The following is a 19,524-nucleotide window of genomic DNA, read 5'->3' as shown; positions in this document are numbered from 1 at the left end:
GAAGTCTCCACCTCAAAGGGGCTTGTTGTATAAACAAAGCGGGGCGGGATTACAGCTGGCTGGAGGTGGAGTGAAGCCATAATTATGTCATAAAACACTATAGTTGTATTTAAAGACGAGTAATGCATGATGGAAATTAATACAAAATTAAAAGAGAGACACATCTTCAGTGTCAAAGGTCATAATATTTGTGGGTGATGTTTGGGTGAGGTCCTCATAAGATTTGAAAACTTGTTTTCTGTAGCTCTAATGCAGGCTAAATGCAATTTTAAATCCTCTCTCCCCAACTTGTTTCCATACCTGCCATATACGTTTGCATCATTTATGCTAAAAAGAACATTTAATTAAATTACGTCGCAGCCTATCTCACCTTTTAATTTGCACATCCTGTCTTAATAAGTGCAAACAGATGCTATTCATCAAGCTTTCAAGTTCCATTAAACACAAGTGAAGCTCGCAGCTGCGTGTATTTCAGTAATTTCCCTAAAATCTAAAACTTATATTTTCAACATCAACATGCAGGTGAAATAGTCTCCAATTTAGTCAAAGTTTCGTCTCCCGCTGCATAACCGTTTTTGTGAAACACTTTTTCTTTTGATTAATAGTGTTTTTATATTTACTACCTACCTTTGTCTCGATTATTTTTCTCCTTGCAAATGTGGATTTCCTTTGTGTTTAATATATCATATTTCATGATCGCGATTGTGTTTTGTCCCCATTTTTGCACCGTGCACAGAATGCGTTGGCAACACTGTGCTTTGTGAATAGCAGTGTTGAGATGACAAATGAGTTCCTGCCAGCATTTCCATAACTCTTAACTCCCACACAAGTCCACAGGGGATTGTCTATCCTAATGCTTTAACGATATAAGTTTGTTAAAATAAACTTTGTGTGTGTTTTATTAGTGTTCTTGTGAAGATACTGATTTGCTTCTTTTTCCTTTTTTTTTTTTCTTTTTCTCTTGCTTGTTTCTGTCTGAAAGACGGTGACAATCAACTGCATGAGGAGGACTTGTACAGCGACGATGACAATGATGACCACTCAGCTTCCATTTATGAAGACCGGCCGACCGTGTCCCCAAAGAATCTGCCCTCCTTTTCTGCAACACACAGACCTCTGCTGCATTTCTCGTTGTGAGTTCCATTAAAGTTACTTTACTTGACACGGCACTGTGGCCCATTTTTAGCAGACATCCCAGTCTAATGAATCTTAACCTCGAGTCTTATCTGTACGATGTTGCCTGGAAATAGCCAAAATATAAGATGTTATGACCTTCAGTGTCTGTTTTTACTATTTAACGGTTTTACTCGGCTACTGTTCGACTTAAGTTTATGTGCTTTTGCTAATGGTTGTGGTCGATTAGTGTTTGTGCCAAAAGCTAACAACCCATTAAATCAGTGGTGGGCAATTACATTTCCTAAGGGGCCACATTTTATACAGTGGCTGTTGTTAGGGGCCATCAAACAAAAATAAAAAAGAAGAAGAAGAAGAATAAATATTTAAAATAAAGCGAAATATGCTTAAATTGTTATTGTATTGCATTTTATATAACGTTAATGTTAAATCCCACATAGAAGCACTTATAATATTGTTTTATACTCACTTGCAGATTTACTGTACAATACTTGCATAGATGCCAAAAACGGAGGAAAAAGATCCTAAAGCAAAAGCCCTATGGTCATAATAAGAGACTAGAAAATAATTTTATGACTAAATAGAAAAATAAATTGTTTTTTCTACTTGATCTTTGACCTCATGTGGGCGACATAAATAAATTCCTCCGCAATCATGTCCAATTTCCCTTGCTCTGAACTTGCTTCATCTTTTATCTCCTCTAGCTCCGCCATCCAACAGCCCACATCGTACCGGCCCCGTCTATTGCTAGCGGGGTCTCCTGGCTCAGGACAGGGTACACACATGGCCCCTGCCTTGCTGCACCACTTGGAGAAGCTTCCCGTTCACCGCCTCGACCTACCCACCCTCTACTCCAACAGCGCAAAGACGCCGGAGGAGTCCTGTGCTCAGGTAACATCAAACCAAGTGATGAAACAATGATTATGGTCAAGATTAAAGTCTTTTTTTTAATGGGATTAAGTTATTTTTCATGGGTTACGGTGGTTGCTTGCAATATTGTGGTTACTCTTGCAGACTCTCGCTGTTTAGCAGATTTATCTTTTTGCACATTTTACTGCATATTTAAATATATAGTATCAAGCTGCAGTCAGGAACGGGACGCTTCCTTTTTTTTCTCTGTTACAAACAGTGATTTATGTTAACAGAAGATAAAATGTAATACTACAGAACATAGTGGGAGGCACTTATTACTGTACCCATCTTACATTTGGTGCCAACAAAATGTTAAACTCCCATGATGCCTTTCTACCCATTGCTCAATTGAGTGACAGCTAAGTGGTCACTACATTAAAGTATTTAAATAGTTTATGGACCCTTATGAAGTCTTGAAAGAAATTAAATCCATGTATCTAATAATGAGGCCTGAACACGTGATAAATTGGGTTTAATTTTGTTATACAGATTTCAAAATATCTGATAACATTTATTATTAAAACATATTTTACCTCAACACATGTGAGTCACGGTGTAATTTGTGCAAGAATATTTGTTAAAAAATGATAGTCGAGGCAGTGAGATCGCACATGCAAATTTTAAAACAGTAATCTTATAAACTATTAAAAAGATTAATGTTATTTGCTAAATTATAAATTTAGGTAAACCTTCGGTTAATTGGTCTGAAATGTAATAAAAAATGATGTAAAATATCTCAAAATGAATTGGCTGTAGGGACCATTTATGTTGCCATTTCAGTTAAATGTTGGTAATTAAAAACAGTCAAATGCTCACTACTTTGTGGATTTTATTTGTTTCTTAAGTCATGTTGCTGCAGCTCAAACTACAATGACCTTGCTCTTAAATGCTCAAAGTCTAATGCGAACCTGTCTGGCTCCAGGTTTTCCGCGAGGCCCGTCGGAGCATGCCCAGTGTGGTCTACATGCCACAAATCCCGGAATGGTGGGAGACCGTGAGCGACACCGTCAGGAGCACTTTCCACACCCTGCTACAAGATCTCCCCTCTTTCAGTCCGGTTCTCTTCCTGGCCACCGCGGAGACTCACTACTCGCAGCTGTCAGAAGAGGTAAGATCAATGTTCCCACACAACCGATGTTTACACTTTTCTCGGATGCTTTTTTTGCTCTATTTTTACCTGGACATGAATAGATTAATGTGGGGCGTGAGCGTGGTAGAGCGAGTCGACCTCTGGGCCCACAATTGAAGATGAAAGTTGAAAGAGGAGGATAGGAAAAGATCACCACTAGCCTCTTAAGGGAGAAGACCGAGTGATGTAACTCTGGGAATCTGCAAGGCTCTGACTAAGCTGAACGGGAAGAGGCGGCGCTGTAAGCCACAGACGAAAGGGAAGCGCTTTTCAGACTTTTATCCACAAAGAAAGACGGATCCGGATCCTCACAATGCTCCTCCAGCACCGAGTCGCCGCCAAGAGTTTGAAGCGACTGTCGTCTTCTGACACTTAAAAACGGTCAGGGCATCGCTCTTTCTTCAGGTCTTTGTCCTTCACTGTGGCCTGGAGTCTGCTGATTAGTTTCCTTTTTAGGTCTCACCACTTATCTTCTAAACCCTCCCTTGTTTTTTTCTACATCACATATTTGCAATTCAGGGACCACACCTCACTGTGTGCATTGTTCGGTATGCATGTTTTATAGAAGTATATCGGTACCGTCAGAATATTGAATGGTTTAACATTTTAAGCGTTAAAACTTTCCAATTTTAATTTCAATTGCGTAATTAAGCATTAAGTATATATATATATGCATGTTTTATAGAAGTATATCAGTACTATCAGAATATTGAATGGTTTAATTTAACGTTTTAAACGTTAAAACTTTCCATTTTTTTAATTGCAATTGCTTAGTTATTAAGCATTAAATATATATATATATGCATGTTTTATGGAAGTATATCAGTACCGTCAGAATATTGAATGGTTTAATTTAACATTTTAAATGTTAAAACTTTCCATCTTTTAATTGCAATTGCGTAGTTATTAAGCATTAAGTGTACATTTATGTATATTAATTAAATTAAATAGTTTCTATATTGAAAGGTTGAATTTATTTTTATTTAATTCCATAATTGCTACAATGTAATTCTTTTTTAAATAATTGAATTAAAACATTTTAAATTGTTCATGATGAATTCCTTTTTTATACACATAATGTGATGTTCTAATTACAATTATTCAAAAATAAATTTCTAAATTCAACATTTTTTTAAATTTGTAAGTTTTTAAATTCAATATAATACGATGGCACTATTATACCAACATATTTCTATTGATTTTGAAAGTCAATTAATAAATACATTTAATAAATAAATAAATACATTTACAAAATTGTATTCTTTGAATTATTGTAGAATTTGGTACTAATTACGTATTTAAAAGATAAATATTATATTCAATTATTCAATAGAGCTAATTACCTTTCAATATATAAATTATTGAAATGTATTATAAAACAAAGTATTTAATTAAAAAAAATATACACATATATTTCAACATTTAAAATTGAAATTCAACCATTAAACCAGCCAAAATAAATAAATTAAAATGTTTTTTAACGTTTGAATGAACATTTCATTGCACTGTTTTAAATAAATGTGAATTACAACAGACCGGGTAAGTTGTTTCTAATTTTACAAGATGGCTGATGCCAACTTATGTATTTATTTATTTTTTAAACCATCTGTCTCACCAGATTTGTATGATACTTCATTTCCTCTTTTCTAGTCAGCATCTTTTCTTCCCCCCACCGTCTACCGTTTCATCCCCTCGTTTAGATATGTTATTCTCTTTTCTCACAGCTAATGCCGAGTCAGGCCCCCCGCCGTGTCTCACGCTGCGAGGGAGGGGTTAATTTTAAGCGAGGGGAAATTGCAAAAACCAAAATGGAAATGGAGAATAATGAGGCGGGTCTTGTCTCCATAGGGGTAACATACGACTTTGTGTAGAAGCCAACGACCTCATTTGAGAAACGACAAAGTGTAAAAGTGTTCTTTGGACAGAGCAGCAGTTATGTTTTTTTAAATTATTTTGATGGAATTAAAGTTTATTAAAATGGTATGTTGAGTACAAGGGCACACTGCTAAAATGATTAATGGCATAGAAAGAAGCAGAACCCCCCTCTTCCGGCATTTGGAAAGAAGCCACGAAAGCACTTAACAAGAGGTTAGACTTGTGTCCAAATCATCGATATCTTCATTTACATAAAACTTAAACCCAAGCCGTTTTTCATGCCTAAGATTTCAACACCTCATCTGGTTTCGTATCCACGACGTAGACGCTATTGAGTTTAGATGACACTAACTCTTAAAGGTTTGCCACAGGATTGCATCATCACGCTTGTTTTTCTTCCCGCCGTGCCTTATTTATACGCCCATAACTTTTGATTTGCTCGTAGCAAAAGTGTTAACTGAAATGAAACAATATTTTATCGTCGGTGTGAACGTACTTGGATTAGGACGTGTGCCAAGGTCATTTTTGTAGGGTCAACTTTCTGCCCCCTTTTCTATTCCTTTAATTAAGAATACATGACGGGTTGTATGTTTAAAACGTGTGTATTTATGGAGGACTTGTTGAGTTATTAATAAGCAATGATGTGATGATGCTAATATATATGAAGATGGGAGGATGATAATAACATAAAAAAAACAATTTTGTGTGACCACTTGGGTACATTTTTCTATTATCTGCTATTTTTTTTACTTAATCCTGATCATTTAAACAGGTTTCTAAGACTCTGTAATGAGTTAAATATTGCTTTAGTTGCCTTTATCTTTCTAAATTAAATACTCTTTTTGCATAAAACTGCACTCATCTTTTTGTATCAATGCCACTTAAAATCCATTCGTTAAATCATAATCACGACATACTTTCACATTTGTTATTCGAAATGGCTCTGATATCTCGTCGAGTGTTGGCACAGAGAACTGAGTGACAGCTGCTGCCTCAGCTCCAGATCGCAGAAGGGGTTCAAGCTGCAAACCTCCCTAGCCAAAGCCGACACTACAGGCTCCGAGACCGAAGGCAATCGCATCCCCGTTGTCGCTTAACAGCCGCTTGCTCTTCTTCGATTCACTCCATATTTTCTGGTGGGTGGCGTCCCAGAAGTCAACAGAACAGCAGTCCCCCCAAAAATGCTGCATTAATTCAGAGTAAAGGAATGTTTGTTTGGTTATTTTTTTTAAATAATTTCCACTCTAAGGAGTCGCTCTTTTAATTAAGTGGAAGGAGGTGAGAAAATAAACACTTTATAGTATAAAAAGTGGTTAAATTTGGCGTAGTGGAACAAAAAAAAACGCTATAAAATGGGGTTCTGCTTTTACGACATCTCAAATAAATGGTAATTACTCTTAGTTTGGTTTTATTTTGAAAAGAAAGGGAGCATTTTGTTTTGTTTTTCTGGCAAGACGTGCATCAACTAATGTTCGGTGGGCGTAACGCTTGCCACTGTTTTCCACTTGTTCGCTAATTAAACAATTTAAAATACGGCATCAGCGGCTTTATTTTGAGAGCCGTACTTACAGCAGGAGTTTAGTTTTCCTTGATAGTTTTCTCACAGCGTGAGCTCCCAGGCTTGTGTTCCACCGGGTGTCACTAATAATTACCTCTTTTCTTTTATTATATATAAACCAGGTTATGGTTGGAACGCCGTCTTATTAAGTCTCTCGGCACCTACTTCCTCCTTTGTTTTATTTTTTTATTTTTTTTTTTTCTCGCCCTCATTATTTTAATCAAAACTCTGAGCTGCTTAAAGCGTTTAATAAGGGTCAATCAAGTGGTTAATTAATGTAGCTCAAGCACTCATTTGATTACTGACACCGCAATTCATGTCTCACACCGACTCTTTGCTGTGCCTGGATACTCAAAATGGTTTGTTTATTTTCTAATGTGTTGCGTGACGCTCTTGTCTGGCTATAAGGCATTTATTTTAAAATATTTTTCTGTTTATTTTCCTTTTAGCTTTGTTTGGGTTTCGTTCCGATGAACCAGTCTCGATACGAGAGAAAACGCTCGTTAAGTGAATGTCAGAGAAACGACTGTTTATCAGTTGAGTTACGCAGATGTCTGTCCTTGGTCCAGAGACTAGCTGGCACCATCTACAGATTGTTTTGTATCTCTCAGTTCGACTTGACCTGGCCTGAAGAATTTGGCTTGTTGCAGTGAATAGATTTTAATGCAAGGCAATGATTATTTAATATGAATTAAAATATGAAAGATCATCAGTTAATGAAGTGATTATTTGAAATGTGTTTTAAAATCTAGATGATCGATTACAGTAAAGTTGTCATATCCTTACAGCTTGCATCATTTTCTTTTTATCTTCACACACTTCATCATAATAACCTCTTTTAAATCAACTACACTTTCATGGTAAAGTGCCGAGTATCAGTACTCGCTGTGTACTTGGTACATTTTTACACTTAACTGTGTCTTATCGTGATTTCAAATGTGCTTGATGTGGCCATTTCCGCGGCGCGCAGGGAAGCAGAATAGTCCAGATTAAGTGCACGCAAAGACAGAGAGGCGTAACAAACCTGTCACAGATAAGAGAGAAGATCGATTTGAAAAGACAGATGTGGTTGATATACTGTGAGCGGGTAGTGATTAGTCAGCACCAGGGCCTCCTGGGTAGAACAGCGTTGAGACAGAAACGACAAAGAAATCCAGCACTAACATGGAATATGATCTTTTTATCCTATGCAATTTAATAGTTTTGACCCGTTTCCTGAAAAGTTTTGACAGGGAGTTTTACTTATTCATCTTTATCTTTATCTATATCATTTTATCATTTGCTAGAGTAAATTCAACATCTTGACGAGTTAAGTTTATTTATTTTTTCTCAATGTTAGTTTGTGATAGTTGAAAAAAAGAAAACATAAGCAATGTTGATAAAATAAACTCTTAAATTAAGATTGTCTTACGGTTATTTTTTTGAAAAAAAAAAAATGAATGTATAAATGAATTGGATGAATTACAATGGAGTCAAGAAGTTTAAGCATCCAAAACGTCCACCTGATCCTGGATCTGGCAACTCTGCTACCATTAAAACGGTGCCCATGTTTCCATCATAAATGGATACATTCCCACCCATGTCACCTGCCACTATCTCTACTTTAATTCCATGTTGCACTTTCACATTTTTTGTATATCTTTTGTATATTTATCTATCTTTATTTAGGTTTTGATTTTGATTATATCCCCTATGTGAACAAAAACATGGGAAAATTCAATATATATTGTTAATAAACGTGGCTAATAAAGCTGTTTCTGATTCTTAAGGAACAGGATGGCATTTAGGCTCAACTATTACAAAGTATTTAAAAATATAGTTGGTATGTCTATCACATATCTGGGGAAAAAGAAAAAATCTTGTGATGAACAAAGTTTCTTACCATCTGGAAAAGATGTAAATTGAAGTCATGGCCTTCTAATGTGCTTGTGAAAGTAGCTGCAAATATACTTTGTGTGAAACGGTTAAATGTGTAATGTTCTGTGCTACATATTCGCCATAAAATGCTGTCAAGCAATTTAAATTCACTGCTTCTGCATAATTAATTTGAAAAAATAAAGCACATCTTCCTGGAAAAAACAAGAACAGGATCAGGACTTCTTTAGCGGCAACCAAGGATAACACCATGTTCCGACTAACCTTTTGTTTCCAGTTCGTGTTATTGACTAATGGCTCCAGCATGTACGGAACAGTGTGTGGCGCTGGCAGCTAATTGCTGTGAATTGCTTTACTCTCAGGTGAGAAACATGTTCCAGAGAACCTACGGGGAGGTGGTAACGCTGTGTCCCCCCGGAGAGGAGGAGCGACGGAACTTTTTCTCCGACCTGCTTCTGGTACAAGCGGCGAAGGCCCCTCTTCGCCATCGAAACGCAGGTAATTTCACGTCCTCAAATTAATCCCAGAAGGTGGTGTTGTCGTCCAAAAATATTGTTGCTTTCTGCTGCACTCGCTCTAGTCGTAAGCTTGTGAGAATATCATTTCTCTGTAAGTGTACATCACATTTCCACTTAAATGTTCTCGCCATGTTTCCGATGCACGTAGTTCATTTAAGGACTGCGTGAGAAATCTGCTGGTTGGGACTTTGAAACACAAAAATCCTGTCCAACATTTATCGTTGGATTTCTCATTGATGCAAAGCAGGGGGTATCTCCTCGCCCAGTGCCCATCAGGGGTTCCCGCCTAACACGCCGTTCTGACTTTCAGCAGACTGGCAAAAAAAAAAATCGGGGCGATGAATTGATGTTCGGAGAGCCCGGCTGCTTCCAGCCATAATTAGACTCTGAGGTTGTTATTCATGTGGAGCCGATATCGGAGGTGTGTGTTTCGGTCTTTGCCGTATTGATTGCAGATATGCGCTCTTGTTTTCGCCGGGCATTTTGTTTACTTCACTCGAGGATAGAAGCAACAATTTGACGATTTCCTCGTCCGTGAGATGAACAATGGAGTGTGAAACTTTAATCGGCTAAGATCTGGTTGAGCCCCTTTTTGAAAAAACAAAACAAAACAAAAAAAACAACATTTTTTGTCACGCTTCAAATCAAACTGTCATTGATATAAATCTACAAACAACATGGAAATGATGTTTAGTTTGAACAAATGATCCAACATGTGGGTTTTTTTTGCCTGTTTTTGCCCTCAACAGTGACATGTGCTGAGGCCCTGCCAGTGGCGGAGGCCCCGGGGCCCAGAGTTTTGTCGGCTGAAGAACAGCGGCGCCTCGTCGAACAGGAAGAAAACACACTTCGGGAACTCAGGCTTTTTCTCAGGGACGTGACCAAACGCCTGGCCACCGACAAGCGGTTTAATATCTTTAGTAAGCCAGTGGATATCGAAGAGGTGAGCAGTTCAGAAGAAGACCTTGAAGGAAGAAAGACGGGGAAAAAAGTGATAGTGACCTGTCTTGCTTTCATCTCAGGTTTCGGACTATTTGGAAGTTATTCGTCAGCCCATGGACCTTTCGACCGCCATGACAAAGATTGACGCCCACCAATACTTAAGAGCTAAAGATTTCCTGGTGGACATTGACCTCATCTGCAGCAACGCTTTAGAGTACAATCCAGATAAAGACCCCGGAGGTAAGAGTCCGAAATTAACTTGTTGTCTAATTGTTATTTTTTTACCATTATAAAAAAGCAACAAAGGGACTTCTAATTAAAAGTTAAACATAAGTATTCGTAAATTAATTCGATAAGAATGTTTTTGAAAAAGAAAAAAAATCATATTTGGACGTATTGAGCCTTCAAGTATAAAAATGTAATATAGCTATCAGAATAATACTTTAGTGCACCATGGGCCAGTTTATTGTGGGCATTATATTAACGGACCAACAAACATTTTCCGACTAATTACGGGTTTATATTTTGACTGAAACAAGCATCTTGACGTGTCAAGAGTCACACGCTAATGTAACTTGAAGGAAAATACCGTATTTTTTTCAAAACAAAACACCTTTAAGATGGTAAAAATCAATAGAACAAGACTATATTAATTATCTTTTATTTCTGTGCCTCCCTCACAACAAATTCCTCACAGACTTGTACCAACGTCTGGACGAGAGGCTGGGGACCACTTAGCTAAAGGATTTTGGCCCCTTGAGTGATTAAGTTTGACACCACAACTTAAAATGTATTTTAGAGAAAGTGTTTCAGAGGTTTTTATACACATCATTCAGCTTTTTGTTGCTTAAATCCTTAAGTTTACTTTAATTAATAGTCATTTTAAAAAAGACCATGTTTTTACTTTAATAGAGAACACTGAGGTCTTTGAGTAGTATAAAATATAAAAACAAACGTGCAATGCCTTCATTGTCCTCTAGCTGCTATAATACATTACATTATAGGCACATTATTATTGATTGATTGATTTATTATGATAGATTGATCTGGTATTAAAGAATGAAAGAGTCATTCGACTACTGATAAACCTGAAGATGCTGCTGATTACCTTACTCATGGTTAGAAGAGGTTTGATGATGATTATACTTTTTATTCAAAAGATTTATTCGTCTGCATTTTTGCCCCCCTTAATATCCACTACCGGTATTGGAGAGACGTTAAAATAAGTAAATATTACATTACATTATGAGCGTCTACTCTGCAGTGGATATTTTTAAACAATCTGAATTTGCATTAGCACAAGTGTACTCATTGAGAGTGTCGGATATTAAGATTTGTCTTGGACCATTTAGCGAAACCAAAAAACAAACTTGTGTTTGGCCGTTTCCTTTGTTCGAATAAAACGCTGATACTAATGGAAAGCAGTTTTCCGCCAGTCCAAATGAATAAATCATATCTGTGTCCGTGCAGCAGGGGCCGAGGCCATTTGTTAAAATACGTGCTTCACAAACGATACACTAAAGGGGAAAATGCAATTAGGCAGTTTAATAAAAAAGAATAACGAAGCCTCCTGTCGGCGTATCCCGCGCCCGGCCTTGGGAATAGAGTCGACACAATTATGTTTGGGGGGTGAAAAAAAAAAAAAAGGTTCTACTTTCCATGCTGGTGTTTTTTTTTTTTTTTTTGCTTATCCTTCGTGCCTGTTCGCAATTATGTTGCTACAAATAAACGTCTGCTTCCCTGTGCACCGGTGTTTGGAGGCAGATGTCAACTGTTGCTAATGTTGTCAACTCCTGTGTTCATTATTTGAATAGAAACAAGCTTTATTTTGATTAGTTTGAATATTTCCACCGTTCTACTCGTGGAACGTCAGATTAAAAGGCAAACGATAAGAAGTCCTGATGAAGCTATTAACCCAGAACTTTAATATTATACATACCTCTCTTCATAGTCTGTCCCCGCGCCCAATAAATGTGCTCATTGAAGTTTAATGGTGAAGTTTCTCTCTACAAGTGTTTCATTTTCTCTAATGTCTGCCGCGCTAATGAGGCAGAGCCGTGTGATGCGCGAGCATTAGCGCACCTTTCTTTCATCTCCTAAACCTTTGCAAACGCCAACTAAAAAGACCTCTCTTTTCTACCTCAAGTAATAAGATTATTTTTAATTTATTGGGATTGTGCTTTTAGCATCACAATTTCAATATTTGAAGGTAAGCCCTTTTGAATATTGCTGTTAACAAAGATGTTCCATCATCCATGTAGAGAGAAAAAATGATCATCTAATAAACAATGGTTTTATCTCGCGTAACCTTTTTTCCTTTTGGCCCCTCCAGACAAGGTGATCAGACATCGAGCATGCAGTTTCAAGGACACCGCCCACGCAATATTTGCTGCCGAGCTGGATCCCGAGTTTGATCGTATGTGTGAAGAAATCAAGGAGGCAAGAAAGAAGCGTGGTAAGAAAGGCGACATTCACCACTTCAGTGACTAACTTCCACATACATTTAAATTAAAGTAAAACCACATTATATGTATTTCAAATATAAGAAACCCTTTTTTTTTTTTATCCCAAGTTGAACAAGTGATGTTTTTGTTGGTGTATCATACCTGACCTTTTAAGTTACTCATAAATTTACATTTAAATTAAGATTTTCTGGTTCTTATTTGACCTTTTTATTATATCTTTGAATGCCTGAAAGTCTTGATAGCTTTTATAAAAAAAAGTTAGTGTCAGCCTTAAAGTTTGTTACTAATTACTTAACCTTTTTGTTCCTTGGGTATCTATTTAAATGTGTTGCTAAAGTCGATTTGGATGAAAAGCTACACCAAAACTGTCAAAGCCTCGTGAAAATACGGATTAGTAGGTGTACAGAAATGTGAAAATACAGTGCTGAGCTGAGATTGGAGTAAGTGCTTAGTTTTAAATTTGGGTTTGCTTTTAGTGTACACTCCTTTCAAGCTCTCCGGTGTATTGAAAAGACCACACAGAAGAGCAAATTTCTCTTCATTGCACTATCTACACCATGCACAGCCTCTCCCCTAAGGGGTCTATCGACTTCTGTCTAGAGCCACACAGGCCTGACTCCTCTGTGTCAGGCTGGAAAACTTATCAAAGACGAAGCAATCTTCTGAAGTCGCTGTTGCTTTTGATTCCTTCTTTTAGCGACTAAAAGCACAGGATGCCGAAATGAATATTGCAGGAGTATAAGTCAATCGCGGGAGGGGAAAGAATACAGAGGCTGTAAATATTTCATCCTTTAGTCAAGGCTCCTGCCGTAAAGCCATCAATTAGGGCGCCGGTCTTTGTGGCGTCCAGTCGCACTTTGATGAGATGAAAAGAGCTACGATAAATTACAGCGGTGGAAATGTTGGATATCGCTTCATTTAAAAATGATGCCTCTTTATTCATGCATTTTTTTTACATTTTAAAATACAGTTTATTTTCCTGGGGATTGAAGTGCTGTAAACATTTTTTTCTGCTTACTATGTTTTATAGTTTTTTGACACGTAATTCCTTTGTGTGATTGCTTCATTTTTTTAAACTTTAGATCACCAGACGCCAGCTCCGCCGACCGCCCCGCAAATCAGAAAGCCTCAAATTCCAAGAGAGGAGCCGTCCAAGAAAAGTGTACCCACCGAAGTCACGGTCAAACAAAGCACCACGCCACGTGAGTCTCTTCATTTTACCACCTAACTTGAAAAAAATATTTGTATATTGGTTACAATTAGGCAAATAAGTGTTGGAAATCTCCCAGAATGCACCCCTTTTATTTCCTTCTCTCGGCCCAACAGGAGGCATTTGTTTATCGTCTTCTCCATTCCTAGATATGCTGCAACAGGAAACGTCTGCGCTCTATTATATCACTAGAAAAGATGCAGTGAACTCGACACGGCACACCTGCCTCTATACGTGTGCGCATGTATACGTTCATTACTCAACTCCGAGAAGGCGACACGTTGAGCGGCATCATTAGCCTGGCCTGTCTCTTCCTGCCGAATAGAACATGAATACGAGGCCAAGCAGTCATATGTAACCTCTTCGAGGGGGAGGGGGGAGCAAGGTATATGGGTTTAAAGGGTCATTATTTTGAGTATCTTCGATGATAAAGGCTTGAAAAATGCTGTACTAGAATTTATTTTTTGCTTTTTTAAATTGGGATTCAAGCTAGAGACATTCTAACAAATATCAGGCATGGATTATGAAACGGAAGAAGCTTAAAAACGACGAGCTTTTAAATAAAAACCAATCAAACTCATACTTTCAACCTTTTTGGTAGATGTAGTTCACCTTTCCAACACAGGGAGGTGCCTGTCTCATATGAGTTGACCAGAGACTTCCACAGAGCTCTTTTCCTTCTCCCGATGAAGATGGTCCCCTCTTGAGAGATAAGGTTCACTTTTGGCTACTATGAAGACTTAAGACGGAAGCCATTTTCTGTCTAAATCTCCAAGCTATTTATCTTTCAGTCGGAGGGCAAAGATGTTAATACATTCAGTAAGCAGATTAAAATCATGTGAAATACTTTACTTGACTCTCTGCAAAGCCTGACAAAGCTTTGTGTATTTTGTGCCTAGTCATGTCGCCGCCTTCCTGAAGATTGAATATAGCTTTATTTAAAAACATATGTTATATATTTTATAATTAATTGTGTTTAAATTTGGATAACAAAGTGTTGTCTAAAATATTTAAATGGTTACTTGAACATGGAATACATACATACTGTTTATTTGTGTTTACGTATGGTCAATAAGATGATAATAGTCCTTGCATTTATATAGGAGTGACACTATTGTTAATATTTTTTTTCATTTTTATGTTTCTGTGAATCATCTCCTGATCGAGCATCTCATTTTATTGTTCATACTCCATACATTTGAGTCATTAGAAGATCAATATATATATCGATATATATATATCATTTAATTTCTCACATTCAAATCATATATGGTGATTTTATGGTTTATATTTCAATAAAGTGTGTTCAAAATAAAATAATCTAGTTATTTTATTTACAATTAAGGTACAATTAGGCAAATATTCATAGTATTTGTACATTTTTGTCATACAATTAAATGTCCAGTGGTTAGATGGCAGCAGTCATTATGTCCCAGGGAGCTAAATTACCTCCGGGGATGACTGAGAACGAGAGGATACAGTCGACTCCAGCTGCTTTTAAAGCTGATGTTTGGACATATTTTGGTTTGAAAACGAATGAAAGCAGTTACGACTTCATCAAGAGTCATGTGGTCTGTAAATTCTGCAACACCAAAGTCAAGTACTCGGACAATACTACACATATATCCCTGCTACTATCACATTATATATTATCGTTGTCCCTTCATTGTGTTGCGTATCTTATCGGCATTCTTGTCAAGACACCTGCATTCTTGTCAAGACTGTATCGTGATGTGTATATATAAAGTATGATTTAAAATATCAACTTTCCAAACGGACTAGTTAAAAAATATGACAAAATATATATGTGTTGACGTAAAGAATCATGTTTAGAAAAAGAGGCCTGTACCTCTTAGGCAACATCAATTTGACTTTTAGGCCTGGAGTGTTTAGCTGCTTTCTTTATCTACCAAGGCAAATGTCACAGTTATGGACCAGCAATTAAGTGCTTGAGAGAGTCATTATCAGCCCCCAACAGGGGCTTAATTAATTAGCCTAACTTGGGTGACTAATTTGTGACTTAGACAGCCAGTTCTCACCTGGAGCACATCAGCAAGGCGGCTATTAAGCTAATTGATCAGTGTGTCACGTCTAGAGATATGATACAAGCTTCATTTTGACAAAGCTGCACCTAAACTGAGCGGATCCATCGATGGATTTCGACTGCAGCGTTCCTATTTTATGGATTTGTCTCTCTTTTTTTTTGTTTAAGGATGGAACACTTGAAGGTTAAAGTTATCCCCGATGATTACTCGCCGGTAGGTGGACGGTATCCGGAGGTGGTTTTGGTATCTGCAGGCTTTTTATCTGGGACGTCGCCCGATTGCCCTGAGCCCAGAATTGCCTGCGTGACATTCAGATATAACTGAGAGCAATGACAGGGTTGATATGCACTGTTTAGAAGCCTTAAGAAACTTTTCAAAAAAGCCTATTTAAGGGCCAAAGATATTTTTTCAAATGAGGTGTAAAAAGCAGCGGCCATGAATAATCTCTGCCGCTGAAATCTAGATGGTTTTGGCAGCACAGACACTGTCAGGTCAATCACAGATGGGCAGGAGAGAGACCTCACTGCTGCACGTAGAAATGGGTTGTTGGATATGGGCCTCCCGCTGCTTTGGCACTTGCGAGCAGAAAAGCCCAAGAGCCATTACCTTAGCCTCAGCTCGGGTTCATCCGTGGTTCATAACCACAAGGATACGGTTCAAACACAGTGCCTTCCATTCATTCATAATTGAATTCTGTTTGTTATGTTCAGTCATGACGTCTTCCCTCCTGGTATCAGCTGTCAGAGTTAATCTTAGCTTGGTAGTCACAGAGCCAGTCTGTGGTTTTGAACCAGTACATGCAAATCCCTGGTATTTAGCTTGAAATTCCATCTGAATTGTGTGGTCTGATTTCAGCCAGCGAGATGTAGGAAGAACTGGCATGTAAGGGGTTGATTTGTAAAAAAAAAAAAAAGGCTTGTCAGGGAACTTCTGAACACGATTCAGGGGCAGCTGCAGAGTTGGCAATATCTGCCATACGAAGCAAAGTAATTCAATTAAGATGGGAAAAAAAAGTTTAAGTAGGAAAATGAAAACCGATATTTCAATGTCTAAAAGCTTATGCTCCAAAGCATTTAGCATAGCCCAGGGGGTACCCACATGTTTCCAAGGAGGGCTTTATTTGATGCGGTTAAAGACGAAAGTTAGCAAAGTATAGTCATAACAAGAATTATATATTACTCAGAAGTTTAAAATATAAGTTCAACACAAAATGGATATTTTTTTTCTGCATGGACAGGCATTTAAATCAAAGCATCTTGTGTGGCATTTAAATTTTTACTATTACATTTTAAAGTACTGCATTTATAAATTCATATAATGTCCATTACAGTTCAGGAGGCCACATCAAATCAGGCAAAATACTTGCTAAGCTAGCATATCCTGTATTTGATCTGTAAATTAGCAAAGTAACCTTAACTGTACGCCAAATACAATTGAAGTAATGTTGAGCCGAGGTACAGATGGTTGAATGCTATGTCACGTTCTGGTGTTCTTGATCCAGAAAGTAGTTCAAGTCTATTTAACGGGGGCCTGGAAAAAGCCCACATGTGATCCAGATGTCTTTGTAGTCCCAGTGAAAACAAAAAAAGCCCAGATGTCTTTTTGCTTGGTTGAGGTCTATGTGATTTTCTAGTTGGCTAGGCTAAACACCAAATGAAGAACATACATGTACTTGATGAACAAGACATGTTAATTGACAGTAACTACTACAACCACTTCGATAACAAACACTAGATGCATTTAGATGTATTGCTTTGGAACAATTGCTAATGCTTATAAAGCAGATGGAGCTCCTCTTAAATAATAGATCCTAAGGTCTGCCTATGCAAATGCAGCTTTAAAAGACGGCTCATCATTACAAGCTTTCACTCGCATGACAAGCTCCTCTCCATTACACTGCCATTGTTTCACTTGGGCGGGGTGGGGGGAAAAAAAAGGAAAAATTATAAAGATGTTTCATGATGTGTCCTTGTCACTCAATAGTGTGCCCAAGGCAACAACCGGCAGGCTACGCTCTTGTAGAAGAACCCTGCTGTCTGTCTCCCCCCCCCCACCTTGTTCTTGCAGCCCATTAAATCAACCACACCTCTGCCTTGACGTCAATCTTTTTTGGAAACCTTGCTGGCACAATAACAATAATAAAACATTTAAAGGTGTTGCAGGGTTAAAAAAAAACAAAGTTCTCACCTCTCTATTTAATGAAGAAGGTGAGAATGCACGGATAATGTGGGATGCGTTTGATGTCTCGGTGCTAAATGAGGAAGTGATGTCTTGTGGGATATAAGCATGGTATTTGTGCAACGTTTAATTTGCAAGTGTTGAATTTATACGCTGGGAGCAAAATCTGTTCTTTTATCTGGCCTGTTTCAAAATCAAAGCAGATTAATATTAATGGTGATCTGGTGACCTATACAGATGCTATCTATACTAGTTAAACTGATCTTTAAGTAAATACATTTTTGTGTGCAAAAAGGACAAATGCTGAGAAAACTAAGATATTTGAGCTTCAAAGAATAAAAATGCAAAATAGAAACTAGGATTGGCAAAAAGATTTTGGCAGTTGAGTGATTTAGTTAGACAGCCCTGCTCTATAGTATACAGGGTTTACTATTGTGTATTAATGTCGAGTATTGTTATTTTGCGACTCCAAAACGTAAGTATTGCTAAATGTGCCATTGTTCCTTTCCTTGACGTATACATTTATGTTGTTTTTAATGCTTTTAAACACCCCGTACATCACCCCCATCTTGTTTTTTCTCGACATCATGTTACCTTAAATATGCAAAGGATGCCCATTAGACGAAGATTAGCACATATCGTACCACCTCGAGAAGAGTTTGGACCGGCTCAGGCGTTAAATGCCCTTGAAAAAATGCTGAGTGTATGCTGCCATTTTCCCGAGGCAGATGCCTCTTGGATCATTGTTGCGCCAAGCGTGAAATAAATGTAAAAATCATCCTCGATGACTCTTATTTATTGAGTTAGAGTGCAGATGAGCTGTCATCAGCGTTGTCTCCTGAAGAATCATGTCGTCTTGTGTATGAAGTGGCTGTTTACGCATAACCAACGCGCGTTGATTCAACCGAGCTTTTTAATGTCGTTTCCTTGTTATAAGTCTGCAAACTCGGGTACATGTACATGCTTGTAAATGAGTTTCTGCCTGGAGATATTTGCAGGGAATGATTGAGGGGTGCTGTTGATCGCCTGTGAGCTCTTTCCGTGATTACAAGATGTGATGCCGTAGGATGTGAGACGGGGGGTGAATAGAAAAAGGCTGACTTTGATTACAAGATGCAAAGACATCCCAGTTAAGAGCAGCTTCATTATAAAATACAGTTTATATTTTAAAGATTGACTGCCTCATTAGCTTATCAAGTATACTGTGATGAAGACCAGGTTGATTTAAAGAACATGAACCAGTACCAGACTGAAGCTTTTGTTTTTTTGGACTGTACAAATGCTGTGGTGTTGATAATTACTGTCTGGAGGCTTCTTTCTTTTGAAAAATACCAGATTTTCTCAAAAGTCATGTTGGCCTGTAAACCAGAGAAAATGAGTAGAACACAAATTTAAATTGGACCATCTTGTTCCAGATAAACCGCCCAAGGAACTTAATGTTTTGGTTTTCTTGGCTCGTCATAATTCTTTTTATTTTTGTTGGTTTTATCTGAGTTTTGATCTGTGGAAAATAATGCTGACCAGTCGATAGATGACCGACCCCTGATTTAAAGGACATTTATTCAAATATTTGGGGTTCTACTTCTGCCTCAAAAACATACATTTGTCTCTACCATCATTACCTTCAAATCGCTTGCTTTTGGATTGGATTGTTGATAAAAAAGAAAGAAAGTAAAAAAAATC

The 19,524-nt window shown here is 37.6% G+C and overlaps 1 protein-coding gene across 2 annotated transcripts in view; it reads left to right on the top strand.

The window, feature by feature from the left end:
• Positions 1-19,524, top strand: part of atad2b (ATPase family AAA domain containing 2B) — a 62,900-nt gene that overhangs the window by 14,792 nt on the left and 28,584 nt on the right. For both annotated transcript variants that reach the window (XM_087813061.1, XM_087813060.1), the window contains exons 17-24: positions 983-1,133; positions 1,839-2,025; positions 2,969-3,154; positions 8,846-8,981; positions 9,751-9,944; positions 10,024-10,183; positions 12,276-12,398; positions 13,491-13,610. In XM_087813061.1, coding sequence (XP_087669187.1) covers positions 983-1,133; positions 1,839-2,025; positions 2,969-3,154; positions 8,846-8,981; positions 9,751-9,944; positions 10,024-10,183; positions 12,276-12,398; positions 13,491-13,610 — 1,257 coding nt within the window. The remainder of the gene's footprint in view (positions 1-982; positions 1,134-1,838; positions 2,026-2,968; positions 3,155-8,845; positions 8,982-9,750; positions 9,945-10,023; positions 10,184-12,275; positions 12,399-13,490; positions 13,611-19,524) is intronic.

The sequence above is a fragment of the Callionymus lyra genome, chromosome 17 (assembly GCF_982586985.1).
Source record: "Callionymus lyra chromosome 17, fCalLyr1.hap1.1, whole genome shotgun sequence".
NCBI classification, from domain to species: domain Eukaryota; kingdom Metazoa; phylum Chordata; class Actinopteri; order Syngnathiformes; family Callionymidae; genus Callionymus; species Callionymus lyra.
The sequence above is the reverse complement of the archived record's forward strand: the minus strand, read 5'-3'. Positions and strand labels throughout refer to the sequence as shown.